A 27,687-nucleotide genomic window follows, 5' to 3' on the forward strand; every position below is an offset into this window, starting at 1 on the left:
AGATTTTGTAGGTCATATCCATTTATTTGTATTGCTTATGAGCTTTGACGTATGACGGGCTTACATTTTTTGCCGTTTACGCTCCCTGCTTGCTAGAATGTGGCTATTATCCGAAGCGCATATTTTCTGGCGCATTTCCGTTTGCAGTAGAAATTGTTATTGTCAATATTTCCCAGGACTTCGAAATCATCGCGTGGACAATCTTAGCAATGATTTGTAACAGTTGAATTGGCTTGTTACAACGAAGTGGTAAAAGCAACAGAGAACCTTGCGATTGCAACATTATGCACGAGAGCGAAGACAGCTGCAAAATCACTGGCGGTCGCCATCTTGGTATTCGGTCTTTGAGCTCAATAGATAATGATATGATTACCCAGCAGGACTTGGCCTTTACCGGCGAAGAGCTACGGGCCATGCAAGATACTACAGCAGATTCCACAACTCTGAAAGGTACGCAAGAACGAATCCAACTGTATTTGTATCAACTAATTTCGAGTTCAACTGCGGGTAGCAGATGCAAAACGACACATCTGCTGAATTTAGCCAAAGGCGGCTGGTTTGAATTACGCTGTTAGATATGGCTTAGTCATGCTTTCAGCTCATGGGATTAATATTGGAAAAAGTACTGTTCTTGCTACTTTTTCATATTGATCATGTTAATATTATCCGGCGATCTTGACTGTAGTGTGACGCTAATATGTATAAAATCAATATATTCTATTGTTGAGAGCCTTCATGGACGAACGAGATCCCTCGATTTCTTGAAATTTCTCTTTACTTGACAAATTTTGTTGGCTGTATATATTTCACATATGGAGCGAACTACTAGTTCATCAGTCATAGATGTATGGGTTACTGCTTCGCTCTTGACCCTTCTGCAAAGCGTTTGTATAGCAATAAATTTGTATGTGTGCGCAATCTTCGATAGATCGAGTTTCAGTGCGCGAAAATTATCCACACCAAGGAAACTATCGTCTTGTTGGTCTTCGTGAGGGACGTTCTGGATTTTATTGGCCAGGTTTATCTATGTATTTACCGCGCTGCTGTCTACGAGGCTCATGCAGTGTACACGACTCAGCTTCGCGCAGATCAGCCTCACGTGTAATAACGCGTCAACCCACTGACAATCCAGAAATAGATTTTGGTGGACAGGCGAGAGATTCTAGAAACCGGGGGGATTTACAAAGTCACCGCGCCAGCGCTGGCGTCCTTTTGCTTACCGAGGAAAGTTCATGCGCAAGCGACAGTGGATCCCAGCGTCGCCCAAGGGTCGTAGAGTGTTATGCCAAAGGTAAGAAAATTAAAAATTCATTAGAATAAATAAAATTAAAATAGATATTTGGCAATGTGATCTTGTGTTCTTGTATCTGGTAGCTGCGACGGTAGTCAATTTTATGTGGACTAATTAAGGTTATATCCCAAAGAATCGTAGATTGTGTAATTAAAGCACCCGACTAATAGACCGATAGACTAGACGATTGTGGCGCCACCTGTATTTTCTTAAAAACGATTAACATATCCACTGCGTGAGATATTTGTTTCGGTTGTGTATGCGCCTCTCAGAGATTGAAGCTTGCCGGCGGCGTGCTTTGGGGCATCGTATGTATGCTTGCCCGCATACATTTTTATATTAGGCGAAAAATACTTCGCGGTAGCATGAGTTCCTTATTGCAGCCTGAAGCAGCCATCGTACAACTGTGCAGCGTTCTGTACTACATAATGTGACAACCTAAAGATCAAGCGCTCATTACATTTAATAATACAGGTTTGAGGTCTTCAAATGCTTAAAAGCTACTGGCGTACCACAATGCCGCATAGTTGAGACAGTCATCCTTAATCGGTTTCGTTTACGCTAACAACTTTAGGCGTACCCTGTCCTTTTAATTATGTCCGGGTATAGCCACTCTCACTTTCGATATTGTAAGCGTTTGGAGCTACCAGAACATGATCTAAACCTGGAAGACGCATAATCAGTAAGTTTGATCTCATTCGCGTGCACCTTAGACTGACTGTCGGGTCAAGACTAAAACTAGTCACCAAGCAGCGAGTGATTCTTCCATTGGTTTCATAAAATAGCACCCGTTTTCTATTTGGCTCGTTACCTTGCAATGTAAATAGTTCTTGCCAGACATATACGAATCGAAAATGTTGTCTTGGTTGAACACATACAAATTTCTGAAATATAAAATATGGAGATCAGGTACAATGAACAATCGGCAAATACTCCATCTATCAATTCTTGATATTGTTTAGTAAACCATTATGCATTATTTAATGAGCACGGTGTGATTTTCTTCAAAGCCCTCTGGAACTATCCGCGCGACTATGTAAGTTCTATTTGGAAGTTGACCTGGGTTGTTTTCTGAGCAAATTTTCTCTGATGTTGCAAAATGAATTTTAGCCAATATGGGGTCTACGTTTTTTTTAGTTTTCGTAATTGGGGGAACGTCTTTAATCCAACGTTTGTTGACGTCCCGTCGGGGACCCGAGCATATTTAAAATCTGCCGGATATGTTAAGTTCCACTCATATGTATTGTCAATCATGGCATTCATTGGTATATAACGACCCTCAATCGCATCGGTGTGCGTTGCATGAATTGTTGCCTGTCGATGGCAGTTTACCCGCTGGATGCGTCGGCCTATCCAAGAGTGTCATATTCCTCACTGTGTAGAGGTTCCGTGCATTCAATAGGACATTCACTACCGTCTGTGTTGCGAACGGTCCCGTTGCAACAAACTGGTGCTTTTTATTCTGTCGTGAGTTTCTCGGCTGAAAGGACGCGATCAAGCTTCTGCTCATCTTCTTCGCCAGTCTGTTTTGGTATTAGTGGCCTGACCCGGGGGTCAACTCGGCAGGGAACTGCTTCGCCTGGACAAAAGGCGTCGGTCCAGATACCACTCTGTCAGAGAATGCATTACTGGTAACTGCAAATTCATTGTTTGGCTTTTTTTAAACAGACGTTAGTCGAGTTTGCCTATTATGGTGGGTAACGACTGCTGAGATGATTGGAATGATTCTTTGTTCATAGAATCAGTCTCGTTATCCCTTGTAATACCTGTATCATTGATAATTTTTTTTTATATTTAAAAAAAGTTGATTGAGGACAAAGTCAGGTTTGTTCAAAGGTCACTTAAGGTCCAGTAGTAACTGACATTTGAGCAGACTTTTCAAGGAAGCTCTTCAGTACAATTTATAGTGATGGCAAATTTTCTTTTTCTGTTTTTTTTTAGTACTAGGTGACGATAGCTTCTTTCAAACGTATCTATACAAACGACGGCGTTGACTCGAAGCGCTGTTGCAGGCAACAAGCAGTTCATTGCTCGTTATAGATATATACACCGAAGAAAATTGTAGCTGTGTAGTAAAGAAGGTGGCCTCTCGGTCTTCCATTTTTTTTTGAAAATATTATGAAAACTATGAAGAAAATTATCGACGGAAATCGCTTCGCATTGGAGCAAGGTGGCAAAGAAATTTTAGGGCCACAGCCTATAATATAAAGCACAGTGTTACGAACAGTACGGTGTGCAGTACCTAAATGAGCTAAAAATTGCAAGCCTAATTTTCTCATGGACACACTGCCCTCCGCCGAAGAGTTCAGATTTGAGTTCCGTTCAATGAGTCTCCGTAAGCGGAAAAAAGCAGAGATTGTTAGCCAATCCTATTGCAAAAAAGCGGTAACGAACGGTCCACTATAGAAGCGCGTATACACAAGTTTTATAAAATATATTATTATCTAAGTTGTCCCGTACTATTATACCATCGCTAGAACGAAATTTGATTGTGCGTTATGTCGTTGAGCTTTTAACATTTTAACTCCGAGATTTATAGAATCTGAAAGTTGAAAACATATATGTAGTTTTCGAGCCCTTGGCGCCAATCTACCGCAAGCGAATAAATGACACATGAAAATTGGGGTGTTGATCTGTGTCCTGATTTTAACAGGACTGACGTTAGCATGTTCCGAGATCTCTATTAACGGTACTGCTTACGGATGCTCGAAATCTATGTGGGAGTTAGTGATTCGGAAAAAATAACTGGCAAGATGTCTTGTCTTGGCCATATGTTGGAAAAGTGACCTGGCTATTTGCGTTGTTAGCCCAAGAATTGATCTAGCTTTATTAAGAAAGCTTGAATAGTGGGTTTTGCGTTCTAAAATGCTCGACGAAATTATAACGTTGATCAAACTGTGTAATGACAATCATGTTTAAATATTATAAATCTGTTTTTGCAGAGCTTGCTTTTTTATGTAGTGTTAGTTTGGGCTTCAATTGAACATTTTTATCAGCTTCGGTCATCATCAGCGGTCCTTTTTATTCGTGTTACGCTTCGCAGAATGCGTGTCTAACCGACGTCCTCCACCGGTGCCCCGTCGCTCATGGTCGGAAGTTCACTCAGGAACCTGCACTAGCTCCACAACTACCTCCGGTTGGGACAACATGATCAAGAACCAGTTTGCGCAGTGTAGGCATAAGCTTGGCTTGCCACCGCGCATATCTCGAAGTTCTGTGAGATCTCGATGAAGTTGCGCAAATAGCGGGGAGCACAGAGCGGCAGAATCTTGAGGAAGGAAACCGGTTCGATACTTCGAAATCGACCTATTGAGAACAAAGCTGTCCAAATTAAAAATTAGTATAAGGCATCGTTCAGGGCAGTTTTATCCTTTTCCTTATGTAGGGGACGCGGCTTATCGTCAATATCAACCTTTCCGGCCGACACAGAAGAAATCCGTTTGTTTGCCTTTACATCTGTGATGACGATTCTCAGCAGGCACCATTAACAATGTTCAATGTACTAGTTGATGCTGATAATAATCAATCGCTGGTAATGTGGGCCTAAAACTAGAACACTCGATGTGTTTCTTTCGCATTGTGTCTTGATGCGCGAGGAGGGCATTGTCCTGCCGGCTCAATTGCTAAGGCACCGTAACAGGAGATTTTAAATCGCCTGTTGTACCTAAAAAGTATCTAAAAAACTCCTCCAGTTTCAGTGAAAATACCGGGTCGCCCCAAAAAACTTACCGTATAGAACAAAAGCAGAGGCTATCAAAATGTAGGTATAGTGGTTCTTATATTTGTCCAAGCAGGACAGTCAGTGGTGTCTGTGCTACCATATTAGACAGTGTTGCAAAAAATATAGGCACGTCTTCTAGCATATTGTTGAAATACCTTCAATATCTACAGTTTAAAAAGTCGCTGGTTTTAGCTTTTACATCACATTTTTTAATATATTTAAGAAAATTAATATGCTATTTTTAAAAAAGTCATTGATAGACGCTTAAGTTGGAAATGCTGTGGTAGCGTTGGCTTTGTAGGCAATTGTTCTTTCATGAGGTGTTCATAATTCACTTTATTTGAAAGGTTTTCGAAAGTTGAACACAACCATAGAACCAGGACTAATTGAACAAACTACTAGCCATGAACTTCTTTTCTAGAAAAAAGTAACTTTTATTTTTCATGTAGCATCGACATGTATGAAACTTATCTTTGTAGCAAAAACGCAGCTCTCGAAAACACATCGAATTGATTCGTTCAGAATCCTGCTGCTGAGAACTAGCCGAGAATAGATGCCATCAGAGATGGCCCCCGACCTGGAGTTTGAGATGATTCATAGATTTTAGTTCCTCAACGTATTCCTATGTAGGGCCTACCGAAACGCATAGACAGTAGTTGGGCTGTAGAGAGGCTCGGAGCTCGTAAGTCGAAATGAAGCTGCGAGCTCAGTCCCTCGTAAAATATGAAGAGTACCCAGACGAGACCCCGAAGCTCTGGCCTCATCAGTTACTGGAACGAGACGAAACAGGAAAACCTTAGTTTCTTATGAACTGGCATAACGGAACAAACAATGTAAATATGATTGATTAATAATTACTTGTACTCGAGGATGCAGCATATGATAAAGGTCTGTAGACGAGATAGGTTCGCTTGTGTTGGTGAAAAGTAGTTAAACGCTTTAGGAGCTTTGAGATAGACGTTTTGCAGTCCGTAGGATGGAAAAGTTATGAGGCGGGCCTGTTTGAGTGTATATAATTATCTCTCTCTATATTAAAACTCCAGTCTGTCGAATAATAATTATTAAACTGTAAAGAAGTGGAACCTAGTTTACTATTCAACCACAATTCGCTTGTTTCAGAGATGTTTTTTTAAACAGTAAAAAAAATCGGGTTTCTATAAACTGCATATTCACTGTTTACTCAGTGATTTTCAACAAAATCACTGTATTAAGTTATATTACATAGCTGCCCACAGTGGTTGGGGCATATCTAATACAAGATAGCACCGATGGCTAACATTAAGGGCACTAGCTCTGAACTTGCATCGTGATAAAAATTTTTAGGGTACATACATACGTGTATATGTGTTAACTTAGCTAGAACATCGATGGCGTTAGAGACATTTTGATGAGCGCATTGTCACGGTACTCATCAATACTACAGAATATAGTTGACATGACAGCTCACTCTGAGAAAATCTTTTCGGTTTGCACGAGATTATGAAAGGACCACATAACCCCAGTGTTAGCAAATACAACTCTACATTGAGGTTGTCTTTAAGATTTTATCGAAAACTATTTATTATTCCTATATTGATCAAGGGGATATGGACATATTTGGCGAACGTAACTTCTTTTATCCGAGGAGTTGTTCTTGACGATCGCGTTAGGCGCGTTTAAGCTCATAAAGCTCTTGCAATTCCCTGGAAGATGTCTCGCCGTTAGTTATAGGTTTGCTCTAGGTATTATGGTACTATCATGTACTCATATACGGGTAAAGGCTGTACGACTAGAAGGCTCAATACCCGGATTGTCGTATCCATAGCGACAAAATCTGAAGCATCGTAATCTGTTTATGGCATTTTATCAACCAGATCATCGGATCCAGTCGAATCAATCGGAAAAACCCTTATGCATCGCAAATGCGTGATTGTGGAGGTATCTATTTTGAAAAAACTTGAAAGAACCTTGTAGTGTTCTTTGGTTTCGGGTACGGTGAGCTATAGATTCAGTTCTGGATATCATCTGTCATTTTAAGGCTTATTTATTAGTATTAAAATAAGCGTAGATCTCTATCGAAAGAAAAATCTATGTAGGAAAGGGAAGCCTATCGTAGAACATCGCGTTATACTCTACATCGGATTTTCAATAAAGCCATGAATGGAATATCGGCTGGAAATTCAATTTTCTATGACGACAATGTCAGCTTGACCAAATTTTTACCCTATTCTAGACGATACTAATTTCACTATATATACTTGTATTGTAGTATCTGACGTAGCCGCAGCCTATCAATAGAAGATTTATTAGGACTAATCCCGCTCAACAAATCTCTATCTCGTTTTTTTTCTAACTAGTGCTAGTATATTTACAGGCAGTTTGAGATCTAGTAAGTGAAGCCGAATTAATTCCTATTTTTCTGTTTAAGAAAAGGTAGTTTACTACTGACACTATGGAGGATACATCCTGTATGCGAGGCTATAAAATGACTTAGAATTTTCAATACTATAAAATATTTATGGTAATTTGAAAAGCTGGCCCTGGATAAATTCAGGGACGACTGAAGGTTCCTGAATAAGGTAAAAGTTCGAAATGCAATTTACTTGTCTCTATGTAGGTATGCCACCCTTAGCAAACGCCAACAGCCGCAACAATTGCGATATTTGAATTAACAGTGGCAAATTGAAGGCCATGAAGCACAGAAGTGGCTAAGTAATTGTCAGCTCCGGAAACATTGCACTCAATGTCACCCAGTGATTTTGCGCAGCTCACAGTCAGAAAGTTCACGTGTTTGATCGGAAACGAAAGGAGAACTCTATTGTGCTCTGGCTGCAGAGCATCTAATACGACAGAGCAGTAAACTTAAAGAAAAACTGGTCGAGAAAGTCACAAAGCTGTTTTGCTTCACCCCGCTCTTAGACACCACAGATCCTTGAACTTAGAGAGCACTAGCTTCGACCGACTGGGGATTACTCTAAGCAACTTACTTGGACGTCCGGGTATAGGAGACTCAGGGGGGAGGAGTTCAGGGTCAGATTGAATGGTGAAGCATAATCCGAAAACAGTGTCATTCTAGTGTGTATGAACTGCGTATAGGTAATTTTTCATCTAATATCCTAGTAATCTACATATGGAGTTGGGGACGCATAATGCTATGTAACGTGAATTGTTTTTTACATCCCTCATACCCTTGTCTCCCTCCTTTCTTCTCTTTGCCTTGCCTGATCTGCAGAAAGAATATGTCCGATGTGGCAATGGTGGTGACGTTGTCGTGTTAATTATTCGACAATTTAAATTAGCACGCTCGTTTCTTTTACAGTCACTGATCCTGTTGACAAATTCGCAATCGGGGGAAAATTCGCACCAGGCAATGCTTCACCAACGGGCAAAACTTTTGTACTAAAATCCAACTTTGAATCTTCGCCAAAAGAATTTCTTCTGCTGAAGTCAGGCGGAGAAGTCTCTCCACTTGTGTCAAAGTTGACCGAGAGAAGGTCTGCGACGCATTTTCCACTAAAGAAGTATACCGAAATCAGCACTGCCAACACAATTTTAGCGGTAAAAGGCGAGGAAGTTGAGCCAGGATGGACTGTTCTCTCTGCGAAAGATGCGGAATTAAAGACTACAATCGCACCGCCGTCTCAAAATCCTGCGAAAGCTATGACGGAAAAGATAAGCGCCTTCTTCGACGGTCAGAAGGATAAGCAAACTAATACAGATTTACGCCTGAGCAATCAAAAGAGAATAAGGAAGTCTGAGTCGGCTGATATCGATGAGATATTCAAGCCTTCATCTGTGGATCCATCTCCGACAGCTATGAAGAAGCTCCTGTCTGTGAAATTGGTCCACACAGATACGAAAGGTAGGTCTTCACCTGTCGCCCGTTGTCACCAAGAGGAAAAAGACATGTTAAAAAACGGAGGCCTATCTTCGAAACCTGATAAGTATAGAGCTTCAACAGCGTGCCGAACCCCAAAACCCGAGATATCCAAAGTCACAGCTCAGTGTGTATCTCTGAAAGCTGAGAAAAGCGGGTCGTTGAGTACTAGTCGATTGTCAAAAGTAGAAGCAAGCCGGTCCGGACAAATAGAGTCGCCTACGAAAGTGGACGTTGTGGGTAAAGTTGTAGATACTACTACAGATACCGAACTTCGCGTTCTAGCTGGCCATGCCAATGGCACGCCTACTGTCAAAATGACAGACTTCGCACCAATTAAGACTGAGGTCACAAAGGGTGAGTGGAAATTTTATCACAATTAGGTTCTGAGAGTCACGTCAGTTGATTAAGGCAACCAACTAGTAGTCATATTTATTAGTTGTTAATGAAATTTTTGGGGCCACCAATGAAGGTGGTAACCGTAGTCCGTAAATTATTTACTAAATTAAATAAAAAAAAAAAGCCAGTGCAGAATAGTAAGGAGCAATGACTCTCAAAGACAAAATCTCACTGGCTTGATAATTCCTGTTGAAATTAACTTTGCGGAAATCTAACACATGAAATAGTTAAAAATAAAAGAAAGAAAATGGTCATCCATTCGATAGAATTTAGGCAAGCGGATACTTCAAAAACTTTCAATTTAGAATGAACCAAAAGCGAAAGAACTGCCCCGAGATAAACTACCTTATCCCTTCTGGTTAGTGAGTCAGAACTTCTCAAACTAGGCACAACGTTCTAGCTACTCATACGTATTACCCGGATTCACAGACGATTGGTATTTAGAATTGTACAATCTATGGATACCTATGGATGCACCTTCTAATTCGTGAATCCTTATCGTTTTATCCTTTAACTTTAAATAAACTTCAACAAGTTTGGCCTAATGCGTTGCTTCATTACGATAAAGATGTTCAGCGACATCTTGTTTTACAACGTGATAAGTTCCATTCTAATCTTTATAAACAGTCGTCACCATCATATCAAAAAAGTAGAAAACGTGTATTGCGATTGATATCAATCTGCTGCTCCTCGTGTCGAGTACAAACGAATGTTAATAGCCTTTAACGGTTACCTAAACAAACAGGAGCGAATGTATGATTTAACATTGAATCTATTGAATTGTACCGGCACTTAATTTTAACAATTAAGTGCTGGTACAAGCCGAGTTTTCGCTTCATGACTGCGGCATTTTTTCAAAGTGTCAATACAACTTTCCATTTTCCGTTTTCCGGGATCTTTGGTAAAGCACGTTATAACCTGTTTATTGAAAACTCAACCCGGCATTAAAATTGAATCAAAAAAAAATATTAAATTTTTTTTAATTTAATTTATTTTAAAAACTTCATCTGTGCGCGTTACTGTAGCTACGTACTTCAGGTACTTTTGGGTCAGGTGTTGTGTGAAGGCACAGGGTCATACGACCCGGTTGGATTTACATACAAACTAGATATTTTACGTCCTACACTACCGTAAAGCAATATCTCACACGGCTGAAATGAGACCGCGTAGTTGCGTCCTGTTTTAGGCCGTTGAACGTAGACCACGTGAGGTGTTCCTAGGTTTAGTGTGCTAATCGCTATCCGCAAATATACCATTTTATTTAAAAAGGAAGCTTTTTAGGTTAACGCTGTGCTGTGTCGTGCGACCTTACTTTTAATATCGCATCGCCAATTGTAGCAAAAATCATTTGTCACATTAGGCCTAAACGCTTAGTATTACAAAACTGAACGCTTGTAATCAAAGCGTTTTACCTTGCGGTTTACTGAGGTCTTTAACGCATTTAGAATCTTCTTGCGGCAAATGCATTAAGAGATTTTACGTATTTTTATTGTGATCATGTGTTATGTTGCAGCTATGAACAAGATTATCCGAAAAACTATTGGTAGTATATATAGTCTAGGTATATATAGACCTATTTAATATAGGTATAGTCCTACGTTAAATTAGTACAATATAATAACTGCAATTATTAAATTTATCTATCTTCATAACATCCGTCTTGTATACTGAGACTGAACTTTATCCTGTACATAACGCAAATCCTTTGAGTAGAGTGGTGATTATATATCGTATATCCAGATTGTACAGGTTTAGGGGCGATTTCGTTTGCAGAGAAACCCCCCTGCTGCTGAAGGGTTATACTGAGGAACCCAGACGCATAGTTAAACGGACGGGTAACTTACCGAGAACACATGCTTTAGCGTATCAACTTGCTCTACGTGTCGCTACGACCTGTTCGGTTAACAGAAGGGTAATTTTTGGGGAAGGGGCCATTTCCAGCAAATTTATCGTGTCCCCCAGACTAAATTTCGATCCAAGTAGCCGTGCCTGTAAACTGTTCTATTCAACTAGATCAAGCTATAAATATACAGCCATAGTTGGTTTTCATCGGCGGAAATTGTGCTGATACAGAATAATAACTATGAATCACTTCCCTTGCAAAATTATGGTTCTTTGAATTAATTGATTATTTGGTTAATTAAAAAAGGTAGGTGCTTACATTGTTCGAAGTCCAACGTAAATAAAAATCGACTGCCAACTATAGCTTCTTTTGGCGAACTACTAACAATGCTAACAGTAATTTTTTTACGGAACTATAGCATGAGTCAATTAGTGAAAAAAATACGACCTGTTATTTGTTTTGTCTAGTTGTTATGCTATAGATTTAGTTGATACAATTGAAAGAATATAAAAAAAACTTGTTTTTAATTTTTATAGGCAACACGGAAACTGAATAGCCGAAAACGGGGTGTACCCTATTTCTATTTTCCCTACCCTAATTCTTATTGAGTGACATAAAAATCAATGATTAATAATTGATAAGCTTAATAAATCGTCATATTTAAGATACCGTGGTATTTGTGAACGTATTTGCATGTAGCCGCCTGTGGATTGCACGTGTTGCAAGTGTCGTATATACTTGCGGAACCCTTACCTAAGAGACCTAAACTTTTTGTTAAGCTTATTTTTTCTATTTACTTGGTATTTGGAGTTATGCAGCCTCATTTGAAACTGGCCGTGTAATATCAAAGCTAACTTTCTGTGTAATACTTAGTGTATGTGTATGTTTAAGTGAAAATAAATCCCTCCGAAAAAAAAAGCAGGAAGTTTCGTAAAAGCTTCGAAGGTCCTATCAATCAGCCCGTTATATGTAATGTACGTTGAAAGTCTGCTAAAATCATGTTTGTATACATTTCATTTTTGTTCCTAGCGTACATTGTAATCTAAAAATGCAGTTAAAGACAAAAAGAGCAAAATTTTTACGCGTACGTAATATTAGCTCAGAAACCGTGGAGTTTCGGCTGACCGTCCATTCGACCGCATAATCTTCTGAACGTCTGAATGAAATCAATTCTGAAACTGAAAATTATTAACATTTTTTTATGCTTAAGAGACTACATAAACCTGCTCTTAGCTGCAGTCAGATCTAATCAGCTTCCATTAACGAATAAAGAACATGCTATTATATAGTATGGTGAAACAGCCTGTAATTCAAACGATGATAATGGTCATGATAGTGCTTCATTGGAGGATGAACCACTTCCGGGGATCGGATCGGATCGGATCGGTGTCAGGAAGTGGACTTTCCAGCAGACGAAATTACCTTTATGACTCACATAATTTAAGACGTTGGCTAGTTTTTAAATGACTTCCGAACCAGTCGCTATGCTACATTGTTCCCTGTCGATTTTGATGTCTTTCTGTCGATCCTTAACTATATTTGCTATACAGGGGGGATAGATACTATATTCACTTTCAGGTTGTGAAAAGTCAGATTTTTCTGAATTCGTTCATTCGAGTCCTCGAAATGGTCAGGCAACGCTTCCGTGTGCGTGAATCTTAGAGCTAAATAATTCGACCCTTGTGAGTACACAGACACGGCGAAGTGAGGCGAAGGCATTATAAGCTCAGAGGCAGAGCTCGTCGTCATGAGGAGTTCGTCCGACGTAATTGAGAGCCCCACAACAAGGTGTGAAAAACCTTTGTTAGAATTTTAGCTATGATAAAGCTAAATTCAGCTAGTTTAATGCCATAAATATCATAATTCATATTGAACGAAACTGTTGGGTCAATCGCAGGAGGGAACTTCTGAATTTTGGCGCTCGATTCGAATACATTTCAGACCTTTACTACATAAACACGTAAGCACTATTATTAACCATTAGATATTGTCTCACTGCTACCTGAAATGGAAGTTCCCATCGACTCCACATACTTTTAGTTGTAGTTTAGCACTTATTTGCTTCTATTTCCATTAACTTCACCAGAAGCCCGTGTCGTCTGCTGGAAAGTTATTTTTAAATAAGTTATGAAATGCAATGGCCTAAATGTATAACCTATGAATTTAAATGCGCTTTCTTCTTTATTCAAGTGCAGTTTTTTTATGGCAGCAGTGCTACGTCAGCCATGGTTAACTAATTTAAGTGCATCCTGCAGTACAAGTTGAGACAAGTCTGAACTTTAGGGGTTCGCTTGAATGAGATCTTGTTACGTGTTTGATTCAACGGTGCCGTCTAGGGAATTCATTGCAGTGTCTGATAAGTTGCCTATAATATTTTTAGTCAAAGGTACTTCATCGTCAAGCTTTATTGCCCACTAAGTATAAATTATCAAAATATTATCGTCGCGTTCTAGCGCGTCCTTTCAGGTAAAGGGTCGATTTTGAGTATCTAATGGTAAGAAAAACAGAAACAAAGGGTACGACTATATGGGGCAAGTCATATGCGACGAAATATACTGGCCTAATATGGATCGCTGATTTTTTTATAAGAACAAATTTGGGAAGCAATGGGAGCAACTATTTCCAGTAAAAGAACACTACTGTAGAGTGAATTTACTATTTGGATTTGTAACACAATGCTTAGTTTTTATAATGGATGTTTGTATTCGTACTATAATATTTTTACTGTGAGTTATGAATTGCAGTTAAATGTGCTACATTTCTATATGAAGCCGGGTAGCCTTCACTGGTCGATTTCATACATCGAGAGCTTTGCAGAGGTAGGGAAGGCGTATGTTTTTCTGTTAGCTGTTGCCTTGCTGATTCCTTTATAAGCAGATCTCACGGGGCTACAAAATTTAATGACCTATATCGCCTAAGACAGGCCTAACAGGGGACCGGTTCTCATGAATCACTGTTAACTGAAATAAGACAAGTGAACGGCAAATTCTTGCTCTATTCCTATTAAGGTCATGTGTAAGCCGTTATGTGAGCACTGTTCCTAACGTCCGCTATGAATCAATTTAAGGGTTGTTTAGGTGGGTAAGCAACACCACTGTGGCCTTAGTCTGAGTCACGCTCAATGTCTACAGTTATTGTAAGCTATCTGTGGAAGTTTAACTAAGTTGCGAAGTTAGTAGAGCTTTTTCGAAGATTTTACGGAACTTTTCCATATTCTTTATTTACCACTAGTTTATCATTTATGCCGTGTAATAGTATGCTAAAATTCTTCGTCTTAAAAAATGGTCAAACAGTGATAATTAATGCATAATGAATCTATAATACTCATGGTGCGCCATATTTGCTGACCTGCTGAAGTTATATGGAGTAGGAAACAGGAAAATGACCGTGTGGTAACTCGGATTTCTTCCGACGTTCTGTAAGCATTTGTGAGAACGCTAGACGAATGCGCCTTCGTTCATCACCTACATCTTTGGGACATGTATTCAGGCTATCCAGCGCCTGAATTAGGCGAATCGCAATGTAATGTTTGTATAAATACAACTTTTAACGGTACCTTTTCTCACAGGTTACTTGCAGCCTTCACGGTTTGCCGACGTTGATTTGAAGGTGTTGCACAAGCTAAGGCATCAGGAAACCGTATTGTTGAGCAACTTACTGAGAGTCTTGAATAGACCACAATCGTCGGACGTGAAATCTGTTTCCATGGTAAGAGAAGTACCTTATCGTGTATTTTCAAATGGGACGCAGAAATATTTGATACTGCTTGTATTACAAAACTGCTGACAAATTCTCGAATCGAAGAATACGAGACCATCTGATAAGCCTAAACGTACATTTGAAGTGTCTTTCCCCGTATCAAGCACTATCATTTGGGTTTGCTTGTTTTCGCTTCCTAAGTTATTGCTATTTCCCATAACTTTCTTGTGTTGCCTTTTCCTGTTTGAGTCGTTCGTTCAACGTATTTCGTTAAGCAACTTGTTTAGAATGTAGCATAGCGAGAGGTAGACAAATTCCATATGAGCCAGCTCTCGTAGTCGTACCTATTTGTTTATTCCGTCACTACAAAGTGACCATTGTCAAGGAACGGCATTCGCCTCTGACCATATCCCTAAGCCACGCAGTCTCGTAGCAAGCATCTGGTTCTAGTGGACGCAAGTGATGTTTTGTTTGAAATTAGTAAAATAGATCGTCGTAAACACTGACGACGATCTGTTCTTACTGTGCTTGGATTTCTTGCGTGTTACACGGTAACAGCGCCTGTAATACGTGATTTTGACGCTAGCAAGAACAATTAACCATGTTTCCTTAAAGCCGGGGAGTATCTGATGTCGGCCATTTCGAGGATCTTTCATGTGCTTCTACAAGTACTCTGCACACAAGGTCCTGAGAAGTTCTCTGCTTGGATAGACTCAAAGCATTTCATTGTACACTCCGATGGGGCTACACAGAAGATACCAGCTATAGGCTGGTGTTGAACCAAAAAAATGTTTTGGTTTTAAAAGGAATTTTCTCAAGGGCTTTAATGCTGAAAACCTAGCAATATCCACTAATAACTATATACACGTATCACTTCAGCACCAAGTGATAAAATGGCGGGGCTAGTTTTAATTGCAGATAGCAATAGCGTAGGTTTCTGCTAACAAAATTGGGCATCTTGGCAGACTCGGGAAGAAGCAACCTTTAGCTAAGGTATCTGCTGAAGTACCAAAAAGTCATCGAAATCGCGAGCATCAATTGTAAGGACAAAAACATATTTTCGGAAATATCGGTATGGCGATCTGATGCGAATGATTTCAGTAGAAGCGATTTTCACTGTCAGAAATTTTTTAAACGGGGCTTTTGGTTTTTCCCTGCAGAATAGAAAGGAAACCTGTTAAATCGAATGAATGCGGTAGGATATGCAACAGGCCGCCTTCGGTTACTCAGTTTCGCTCGGATAGGCGAACCGCAATGCTTTGTATCTGCTGGCTTATTCGCTTGAGATCTGATCCATAGATTTAACACAGAAAAAGGCGACGTTTTTCAAAACATATATCATCGGCATTTGCTGTATAAAAACTAGCTATACTCATTTTGAGTACTTCATCAACAGATTAAAGTAGCTAAAACGTAATTCTGGAATTTATTTGAGGTATTAAAAAAATGTCACATCATCATTACTTGCCACAACATAGGTTTGTTAGCACTACTGGCATTTTCATGGTACCAAGTAAAAAAAAAACACGGTACTGCCTTACACGGGTACCCGAAATGACAGAGAAAAAAAGCAACGGATTGGATCTCTTTTCGATTGGATTTGTTATTACAACTGAATATGTATTCTTCTGTAGCATACGTCGTTTCCTTCATGGAATACTTCTCACTGGTATTTGTCAAGTGATCTTTCATCAATTTCAAGTTACCGAGGTCTGTTCGTACAATCGCGGTATCTTAGACGACTTTAACAGGCATCTGTTAAAAGAGTGTAATTCTGTTCTTAATGTGACTAGCTTATGTGTACATGTTAAAACACCAAATTGATTTTACTGAAAGGAACCAATCGTGTAAATCCGTACTTCGTAACGGTACTGGCCACGAGACTCGAATTAGAAATGAGAAAATCTTCCGGCCTGATCGTCTGCATCATTAGACCTCGTTGGCAAACTGCTAGGGCTGACTGAGCAGAAAAAATATCTACTTAGCATTTTGCTACCAATTTTGGCTCATCTATATTCTAAGACAAAAAAAACCCGTGCAGAAAAGAGCTTAAAGGCGATTGAGTTTTAGACCTGACTGGGACGGAAGAGCCTTGCCAATTTCGCGCCCATTTGGCTGTCTCTATAGCTGGTATCCATTTCTCAAGGTTGTTCTTCGCAGATGCCTTATTCTTACGAGGAGTGATCGTCAACAGGCCAGAGTTCATAAGCCTCTCTAGTTTACTGAACTGAAATTGGACGTCAGGATTGCTCCCTTTAGCTGGACTATTTTGGCGTTAAGGCCTCAACCCTTTTTTAGTTTTCATCGTTTGTTCATTTAACAAGCGGTAGCATTACAGCATTTATTATGTAAATGGTACATTTTCACAAGAAAATACCCTTTGTGACCATAATAAATTGTTAGTTAAGAAGCAAAGCTCGTTAGATTGCTGTTTTGTTCGTAGTACCAATTTACCAGATAACCCATTTTTGTTCTGTACTCGAATATCCTTCGGAAGCTAGTACCGCTGTAGATGGAACAATGGGTACGGATATGTTTGATAGTGTCAATTGTTGTCAGTTACTTATACATGTTTTTTTTTCTTTACTTAAAATGAAAATTGCCATTGTTGCTGAAAGGCGATTCATTCAAGCGCCTGCGAAATGATTGATGAAGCTAAAATTTTGAGTCTACACTTTGCGGAAGGGTCATCACTGTTTGCTTGCCGGTACGTCAGAGTACGGTAAGAGAAAAAGAATTGGTATAATGAATGAATGGCTGGGTTTGCTTTTGTTGACTCGGCCTTCTCGTCGGCCGTCGTCACTTTGCGACCTCATATAACTTGAACAGAACTTATATAGCTTATAGAACTTAGAACATGCCGAAGTTGTAGTTTGGCCAGGCTGATTAGCCGCAGAGTAGATCTAGACATTAAGCAGTGGCAGGACTCACAACGCATCTATCAGAACGATCAAGAATACAGTGTGTAGATAAGAAAACGTACGTAATCTTTTTGTGAGTACATTAGTAGCTTAGTGGAAGTAGGTTTTTCTCAATTACACAACGACATTCGGATCTTCCTGTGTATTAAACATCGGGCGCCATTTTTTTCTCATTGTTCATTGTTTCAGCACACGTGAATCTCTGTATTGCACCACCGTACCGTCCTGCTGTTTCCATTGGCTAAAGCTACTGCAGTCAGTTAAGCAGGCGCTTCATTTTTCATCCATGGATTTTGCTAACGCTAGTAACGGTTATAGAAACCGTTCTTTTACTGCGCGGTAATGCTTTGTTCGACTCGAAACGTTGTGCTTCGTATTCTGCTAGGTCGTATAAGTGTAGCTAGACAACATTTTTTGTAGAAAGGGTACACCTGCTCCTAAAAAACAGGATAAGTACGTTTTTGACGTCTATTTAATTTAAGTTTAATAAACTTCAGAACCATAAACACGTTGTCCACGTACGTCTTGCAGTCATGTATATGGTAACGGTTTGCATGCTTATGTACAAGACTACACTTGGCAGTCTGAATACACTTGTCTTATACAAGGGTCATGTAGGTTTAATCGAGATAAGTTCTCCGTGGAACTTTCTGAATTTTTTCACCTACCGGTGCCCTTGGATACAATGGATCGGTGTTTCACAAAACATGAAGTTCAAAAGTGATTTTATACGCGGGCGTCAAACAGTCGATAAAATATGGCTTCAGAAGTCCTTGGTACATACAAACTAGCTGAAAGTCCACGTCCTTTGTTTTCTTATGTAGGATAATTTCTTAACATTCGAGTAATGTTACAAGTTTCGAGTAAACTTGTTCGTCGTATCTGAATAGACGAAGAAACCTTTATGACAACATCTGCGTACGAAAAATCTGTCGCGTACATACACAAAAGAAAGATTTCAGAAGTCGTGCTTTAATGGCGTATCGTCTCCGCATCATGGGCAAACACCGGAACATGGAACAGAGATACCATCGAAATGGTTACGTAAAGGGGGCTGATCCTCGACCCTCGATGATCTAATTTTTCAGAGATACCAACTCTTGCATGAAGTTTTCCTATAGAGAATTTTTGCACACAACATTTTTTTGCCGTTTTCTAGTGGTTGTTGATAAAACAGTAGCCGCTTTAAAACCTGTAAATATTTTTTAGTTTTTCCTGAGAACATTTTCCCTGGTTCATGTTCATTAGTTTTATCAGAATGTCGATTGCTCGTTGTAAAGTACTTTCTATATTTTTATCGACAATTAGACATAGTAGATTTTATTTTTTTAGATTTAAATAATAGTTTTGTGTTAATTGGTGCTTCCGAATTAACTCGAATCGAGCTCTCGTAATAACGGGCACATTTAGTAGTAATAAACGAAAAAAGTTATTTTAATATTTATTTGTTTTTGTTATCACGTGCATAACATAATGTCGCTAAAACAATAAATTTTAGCGACATTATGCTCTATTAAACGATCATCCAATAAAGTGGTTTCTCAATTCCGCTTTTTAGCTTTTAGGTAACAAATTCAAAGGAAATTATCCTTTACCGTAGACTGTATCTGTTATCTAATTACTGTATAGTTTTTTTGAAAATAAAACATCGATTATTTCGGAGTGAAGCAGTTTGATCTGCTAGACGGTTACTTGGATCGAAAAATGTCTGTGTATATGGATCCCTGAATGTAAGTTTTTTGTCTGGATGGTATACGGGTACATATAATGTGAGCTTATGCATTGTTTGAACAAGACAGCTGTCTTTTACATTAATGTTAAGCCTAACATATTAATAATATACTAGTAGTAGTACATTGTTACTCTACTGTAAAGCTTACTTGGGCTTGCTGACGATAGATACGTACGGGGTGCGTATTTTCGCTTCGCTTCTAAATATTGCCTCGAGATATTATAGTTGTCCCATATTCGGTATTTAGTAACTTTCGAAGTAGTTCTGTGTGATCATCGAAATACATTTGTTTATTAACGCGAGCAACCTGCCTCGTGCGTTGTCCTTGATTGTTTTATTCTATACTTTGTGACACTACGATTAATAAGAAAACGTTTCAGGCCCCGCAGTTCATTTAGGAATATCCTACCCGAAGTTATTTGTACTGCTTCGTCTAATATTCTAACTTGCTAAGGAGAAAATACTATTCAGTAATTAATAACTTCAAAAATGTGTGTACGTAACATAACAGCGAAATATTGAACCAAGCGTATCTAAGAATGTAACTTCGGGTATGCGGGACTAGTTCGTAGAGCGAAATGAGTGAAGGTGTGAAACGTCGTACGATGAACAATGATAAGGTAATCGCTGAAGTTCAACCTTGGCAAACGGTTAGCACGCCATATAGTTCATAAACCATTTCGTAGGCCTGTTACAGAAACCCTGACTGAGCTCTACTAGCAGGCAGTAGAGGTCCTGGATCTTATAGCAGAGAAGTAATCCCGGAAACTTAATCATACGAATAATCATAACCAATTTCATTGAAAGAAATCGTTTCGGCCTGTGATACGATTAAGCTAAATTTCGTAGCAATATCGGCTTAAGTCTTTGATGACTACCTTTATAAAAGCGCTATGCGCCTGAATGTTTCCATAACAGGTGCCCTCCTGCTTATTACGTCCTGAAGTCCGTGCACGGCGAACCGAATTGAACGCTACGATTCGACTCATTGGTTCATTTTGGGGATCCATCCCGCACCATTTCAGCTTAGTTTATCTATCCCATGTTTTTAGTTGCAGGGGATGATAAATTTAGGGATCAGTATACGGCGACCTAAACATAAGCATAATTTACTCAGTAAAGCTACACTATCCACTAGAAAAGACGGTACACGATTACGTGCTGTTACACACGACTCGCTTCACATGATTAACTAACCAAAGTTACCCGAAGTACTGTTCTCCCATAGACAGCTATCGGTAATCATTGGCAGCACGTTGATATTGATCGTTGAGATTTTCGAATAACATACGACTTAAAACCTGCACGTTAGTGATGAAATACATATATATTAGCTAAATTTGGTGAGAAAAAAAGAGTTGGGGCCGGGTTATGCAATGGCCGCAAGATCTCCGAGAAAAGCGGCAATGTCGGACCCATAAGTAAGCGCAACAAGATTCCTGTTAACTAGGTTTTATTGCAGCACATGGTGGAGTCTTGAAATGGTCACTGTGGAACTCTATTGATACTATTCCCCGTGTCCATTTCACTTTAATTTTTTTTTTACTAAATCATACATTAGATTTCTAATCCGATGTTCTCCGTTTGCTGTTAAGGTATGGCGAAACCTTTCCAAAAAAACGATAGTCAAGGGAAGTTCATACGCGTTCAAGCTCTTGGTACTCAGACACCTCGTGTGGAAATACCACTGAAATCGGATGGGGTCAGCCCATTGGCAACGTCAACTTCGAAAGAACCAGTCCGGTCTACAGATATCGTGTCAGAGTTATTGGATTTCAAACGATACCATCTTTGTGTAAGGAAGCAGCAGGCTCTCGCCAGGTCCGGAGATAGTACAAGCTTGACCGAACACCTTAGCAAAATTCAGGGTGTCCAACAGCGAGCAGGAAATACTACTAAGGGTAGTAAAAAGGGTAAGCTACTAACAGAAAATAGGGTAACTAAAAAAAGTGGGACCAACCGTGGAGGAAGGGATGAGGAGCGAACAAAGAAAACGAAATTGCAAACTATGAGCATCACGCGTAAAGTGGAACGATCGGCGAGTAGTGGTGATCGGGAAAAGGACAAATCTAGTAAAAAAGTGAAAACTGCAAGGACACATTTTAAAAAAGCTAGAAGCACCAGGTCGAAGAATAGGAGAACCAAATCAAGGTTCTCAAAAAAAACTAAGAGTCTTAATGAGGAAGAGATCAGTCGATCAGGCTCACTGTCAGACGACGATAGTAGTTCAAGCAATAGCGCACCGAATCAGCCGATCACAGTTGGAAAGACTAGTTACGGATCTTCAAGAAATGAAAGGGTCCGAGTCCTTAATAGTCTTAACAGAATTTTCCAAAGTATGCCGCATAAACCCACCCCGCGAGTGGTTCGCAGGAAACGCTAAAAACAATGAGTCGTAAAGGTTCAATCCTGATTGGCGTCAAAGTGGCGAAACGAAAACAAGTTCATGAATGAAGATAACCAGTGGCTTGTACCGAAGGTATGTTGGCACCGAGAATTTGTTGTATCACAGTTATAGACAAAATTAATAAACCGACAATATTTTGGATACAGTGCCTATCACTAGTTTTGCTTCAGGTATTGTGTTCACTGATGCAATACTTCTGCTAGACAGACGGTAGGTAGAATAGCACACGGTGCGTCGAGTAGTAACTTGCGCAAATGTATCTCGATTTTCGAAGCAGAAAACTGGGCGCCTTGAAATTCTGTAATTGATGCTATGGACCGTCAATCAGCGGAAAAGTCTCTCGATTCGAGAGATTCAATGGCAAGAAAACGTGGACAAAAGGCGATTGATTTACAGTGGTTCTTACCTCTAAAAAAAAATGGGGCACTGCTGTCGATGGGCTAAAAATATTTCCTACAGCTGAACTGGGGAAATTCAAAACGTCTAGCTTGAGTACCTTGTCTATCATTTCTCCTTATGCATTTACTGCGGAAAGAGTTAACGAAATTCGCCGCAAAAGACAACTGAAGACAATGTCAGGTGTAAACTATGCGAAAACAAAGGCAGGTTTAGGAAATGCCGGAACTCTTTTAGCAGGCAATGTTGAACGTCGGAGCTGTCGGAGATAGCGAATGATTTATGTCTAGAACTAAATGTACTCGATCGCAGTACTATCTTGGCCCCATTGCACACTGTTCACACTAATACAATTGTCGCTGTTAAACAACAAATCGAGATCTAGAACTTTTATTATTGATACCCTCAGCACAGAGTTTGGGTAATTTTCAGAGTCAAGCGGTTACTGCAGAACCGCGATATGCAAGGCGTCCCCGTAGAACCCTGCGGGCAAGGTCGGGGAATGACTAATCGCTAGTGCGCTCAAGAGAGCCTGTTGAAATGACCGTATCCCGTAACGTTTCACTACGGCGTAGCATAAACCAGCGCTACTAATTAGCGTTCCAACGGCAATAACTAAATGATCAAAGCCATATGTACTTCTCTATACTTGAAAAGCCCTGTACTGTTATCTATGTAAACAAATTCTTCGAAATCGAACAATCTAAACTATTCATTATAATTTTTCCCTTCGTTACCAGAATTCGACATTTGCATTACAATATTATTTTCGGTAAAATTCTACGTCCCTTGTGCGGTGTCACCCTCTGTCCCGCCGTCCTGCTCGTGCTGCACAACTTGGTCCTTATCGATAGCGTTCGATTACTCGTAGTGTACGTTCATCGTCTCTAAGCAATATATATATATTTTCAGTATGCGTGTGATCTGAGTACTTCGTGGTCTCGTTTATGAGAGAGTGCCTCTCTGGCGGTCGCTGAACGTATTCCGAAGATCAATTTATCCCTAAGCATGCTCGTATGCGTACCTCGTTGTTTGCTAACTCATGCATCGACAAAGCGCCTTGACCGTCTGCATCTCTCTGATTCCCCATCTGGAATAAACACCTAGATAAGAAAGACATTTCTGTAGCACTTCCTTTGATATTATTACCTTTTGGATAGTGTTTGTACTAGTGTTTTCACTGAGGCGCAGGGTTGGTCGCCTGGTGGATCCTCACTGCTACCAAGCGTCCAAAAAAATTGTTTAATTATCGTTGCGACCTCCTTCATGGCTCATTAGCTAAGGACTGATTCTTTCCGTCATCTTTGTCTTTATGGATAGTCGTTAGTTTAACTGACTACGCTATGTGAATATACTGGATACTGATAACATAAAAGTGGAATTGTGACTGACACCGAACTGGATGATATCTGCTTGAAATGTAGATCTCGGAGAGCCTTGATGTGTAGATACACAGTTACGGCAAGACAGGCGGCGCAGTGGTTCGAGGGCAGCGTTCGGATCACTGACGATATGAATACGTCGGTGAGCGGACTTTTTGGGACCTGAGTAATCATCCAGGGCGTCGTTGGGGATCGGTGTTCAACAAAGCCCGGCCAAAGAAGCGGGTAGAACAATTTAAACGTCTAGGTTACCATATGATACAAAGAGCGCATTACGACAAACGTTGCGAGTGTGGCTCGCCTTGCGTGAGGGGCACGACTGTGTGAGACGGCTTTAAAAATGCACTTTATGACCGTTTTCTTTTGAAGAAAGCCGGGTCATTCAAGCGCATCCTTTGTCGGTCCAGGAGGTATGGAAAGACGCTCAAACAATTCTAACTGGAGGACTTTACTACGGCTAGCCTCTGTGGAATCGTAGAATCGGCTACTTTTGTGCACTTATCACAGCAGCCAATTCCTGTCAGTTTGAGTGGATCGAGTCTATACGCTAGAGAACCGAACACCCGCTCCCAGTAGTATAAAAGGAACATCTGTTGCTGTTTTGAAAGAGCGTATATCAACCCGCGGTCCTTGGTTCTTAAAGCAAGCCAATACATGATAGCGAACCCCAAGCCTGTTAGCAATGTGAATCTTCAAACTTATAATTCACTTACGCACGGCGTCTGTTAGTTTGAAGCGGCATAGATGCTATCGACCTATTTTGGGGTGCGCTGAGTACGGCAGATGTGGTTCCTTAATCAGACAGCCATGATAAAGCACTGCGCATCTGTCCCGTTTATTTGTAACTAATCTATGCTTGTGGCTTAATTAACGCAACAGTCTGCATTAAGTCTTCCTGATGGAGATCTTCAGGTGTGAGCCACAGCCGCAGGATCCTGCGGTTGATTTGCGGATCGCATCTATAGTGCACGGAAACGGGAAATAACAACAACGAGATATTGTTGGAGCCCAGACAATATAGTCAGTCATCTATAAGGGCAATACATAAACTGTGTAGCTATTGGTGTTTGTGAAGCGTTGCTCACTTCCTCCATTTTCTTCTCGTGCATCGTCACACCTCCTTCACTGCAAGGTGTTCCTGCTGTATCGGTGTGTAATTTCAATAGGATTAATTTCCGAGACGTTGTGGAGCAATTCGTGACATTGCAGCAATGTAACGGGGTGGAGGTTAGACTAATATCTGCTATTAAAGATACCAGTATATTAAGGCTTATTAATTAATTAGTTCTCGGATGAATGGTGGTAATACGAGTGTTACGGAAAGGTTAGACGGTCAGTAAGCCCACTCTCAACAACGACACATTATACATCCAAGAGGGTAATAATCAGCCCTGCCAAAATCAGCCGAGGCTTTAGCATTTCCAACCTGTCATCGGATCATCCAGACGTAAAAAGGCATAGGACGTCTGATGGTGTGCTCCGGACAAGGTGATATGGACATAGTGTGTATGTGTGCAAGCGACTGCGATGTATGGGGGGTTTGCCAACAACGTACGATTGTTTCTATTCCATCGAAAACTAATCTGTGTATCTGCCGCAATAAGCGACCCCATAGGACACAGCAGACAGCTGCAATATACAACTATGATTAAGCAACAAACACGGAGCGAGTGACCTGCCGCCTACAATAAAGCCAGGCCGGAACAATAGCTTCAGAAATAATATGATGGTCACTGACAATTTCCTACTTATCTATTATTACTTGTCATTGTAATGCCTTTGTCGAAGCGTCAAAATAGTCGTCATTTACCGCTGGGTCTCTCAATAAGTATTACAGGTACTGTTCACAAACGCATTATCTGTCATAAGGTTTTTTTGTTTTTTTGTTTTTTTTTTTTACTTATTACAATACGTCACTATGCAATAATTAGCATTTCCGTTTCGAGTTTTACATCCGGTATCGTAGTTGGTTTTCCATCAGGCGAATTGCTAGATTGCTCCCAGCCATCGCCCTACGAAGTCTGACAGTTGCTATCTCCATTATATAAACTTAATAAAACTATCATAAAACACATTCAAGAGGGGCATCATTTCTATGGCGATTTAGCAGCCGCTTCAACCGAATCGAATGCTAATCTATACACTCACTGGCTGGCAGCATTTAGCTGGTGTGCGATTCCCACGCCCCTCGTCCTGCGATCTGTCAGTCTATGTTTACGGCTGGCAGATCCTGTTTTGTTACCGGCGTTTCAAGTTCCTCTGAGCTGACGGTCGCTTCGTCTCGCCTTTCAGCTCCCACTGAGTTTTGGGGCTACGTTGTGCGAAAGAAATTGCGATTAATGTAACTTGACAGTTAAACGATCTATGTTGTTCAGTAATTTAGCCGGGCAGCAAATGCGATGCGATCACCTCAAAAGGACGACTAGATCCACTATGCGGTTTTCTTTTTGTAATCACGTTTCATCCTGCATACGGTTACGGCACTTTCTAGTGTCATGCGCACTTTCCGGGAGACTTATCTCGATGTTTGTGTTTATAGATAGCTGTGCATAAGCGTTTCTTTTTTTTTTTTCTAAAAAAAAACCATGTAGAACCTCGAACGGCGACTTACCAGATCATTTATTTCGTATTCAATTAATTAGAGCGACAACTCGAGAAACTTTGATGTCCGATCGTTCTGATCTACTTATTTATTTATATTGAGTTTCCTAATAATGATGTTAGGGAGCCTCTAGGCGGTAATAATAATGTACTTCTTTACTTGACTTACGTAAAAGCCGTATGTGATCAATGAACAGCTTTTAGAAGGGTCAGCGAGCAAGCACAGTCAGGTTTTACAAACCCTCCTTGACCAGTGTAGTCCCCAATGCACTTCTACATGAATATCCAGATATGCTGCTTAATACATTAATTACCCATTAACAGAAACCGGCATCATTAAATGATCATGACCAACCTTATAGCAAAACGGTCTGCTCTGCCCTGACCCATCACACGCATACTTTATCTTAGAATGTAGAATCAATGAACGCTTTAGAGGAATCGTGTTGGGCAGCTAGCTGAGAGTGAAGTGTAGGTTTGTCAGGTGCGACCCAAAATGAATGTCACCCAGTAGGGCACGAAACAGCCACTAGACGCATCATTTGCTGAAATTTGCTGAGTCACTGCGCGTTCCCTGCTCTCCTTCGTCTGACACAGCGTATCATGTCCTAAAGAAATCAATAATAAGGTTAGTTAAGTAAAAGAGAGCTTTTCGGTTTTTTTCGACGATTACATTTAGGCAAAAAGTTATCCAAGTTGCGTTTATGGGTGACACGATATCTTGGATGAGTGAGGTTGAAGTAAAGACGTAAGGGGCTTCCGACTGCGCTAAATAGATTCCCACTAAATTTAACTAAAACAACGTAAACGAGTAAAAAAAAGATGATTTTATTATGCTAATTTAGGTCCATATCATAAATCCCACTTAGGTACGGTACTCAGGTCTAATTTTGCTCTAAAAAAATCTGTATATACGCAATTAACCGTGTCTTAAGGAAATCACAACTGGGGTTAAGGCCAGGTGCAAATATACATATATGCTTACTTTGATATAGTTTGCAAAATGCTCTGCTTTTCCTTAGTGAAATGACATACTAGATATAACCTACAAATTAGGAAAGGCACATCTTTAGATGTGGCCGACGGTTTTATCACGTGGTTAATGTATTTATGACAATTTGATATTTCAGCGCTACGCAAATCATTCTTCGAGTAACGAGCCTATTGCAGTAGTTATATAATAGGAAAGCCATTTGGAATAAGCCAAAACAACTAACTACAAGCTTCTTTTTCTTCCTTTATCATCAATATAACTGCACCTGTTTGGTGGGAAAATTCAGTCAATAAAACAAACACACAATTGAGATATTAGAGGACCGGTTGCTCGGGTCAAAAAAGATCTTAATACCTGATTAACTTAAACAGGTATAGGTTTCGCATCGAAAGTGATATATGGCGATATTCACTGATGCTCGCTCTGTCAGGCAAAACAAATTTAC

General features: G+C 40.1%; 1 protein-coding gene across 6 annotated transcripts; it reads left to right on the forward strand.

Moving 5' to 3' along the window:
• The first annotated feature begins 162 nt into the window (after positions 1–162).
• Positions 163–22,019, forward strand: LOC111250171 (uncharacterized). 6 transcript variants are annotated; one of them, XR_002673209.2, is made up of 6 exons: positions 164–450; positions 929–1,291; positions 8,311–9,225; positions 12,805–12,898; positions 13,855–13,929; positions 14,679–14,817. XR_002673209.2 is itself a non-coding variant. In XM_022805001.2 (5 exons), exons 1-5 carry the CDS (start codon positions 285–287, stop codon positions 21,151–21,153), a joined length of 1,680 nt encoding a protein of 559 aa, XP_022660736.1. In that variant the 5' UTR covers positions 164–284; the 3' UTR covers positions 21,154–21,285. The 6 variants fall into 6 exon arrangements, 4 of the variants coding, with proteins under 4 accessions (XP_022660735.1, XP_022660738.1, XP_022660736.1 ...); XR_002673208.2 differs by lacking the exon at positions 13,855–13,929; XM_022805001.2 differs by lacking the exons at positions 12,805–12,898; positions 13,855–13,929 and adding an exon at positions 21,058–21,285 and having other exon boundaries at positions 14,679–14,818.
• The last annotated feature ends 5,668 nt before the right edge of the window (positions 22,020–27,687 follow it).

Source organism: Varroa destructor, unplaced genomic scaffold (genome assembly GCF_002443255.2).
Source record: "Varroa destructor unplaced genomic scaffold, Vdes_3.0 BEIS01000004.1, whole genome shotgun sequence".
NCBI classification, from domain to species: domain Eukaryota; kingdom Metazoa; phylum Arthropoda; class Arachnida; order Mesostigmata; family Varroidae; genus Varroa; species Varroa destructor.

Bases quoted from the DNA above. Each gene is read 5' to 3' on its own strand.
- LOC111250171 (XM_022805000.2), top strand. From the start codon at position 285: ATGCACGAGAGCGAAGACAGCTGCAAAATCACTGGCGGTCGCCATCTT. The intron at 451-928 runs GTACGCAAGAAC...AATCTTCGATAG, and splicing joins AGATTCCACAACTCTGAAAG to ATCGAGTTTCAGTGCGCGAA. The intron at 1,292-8,310 runs GTAAGAAAATTA...TTTCTTTTACAG, and splicing joins CGTAGAGTGTTATGCCAAAG to TCACTGATCCTGTTGACAAA.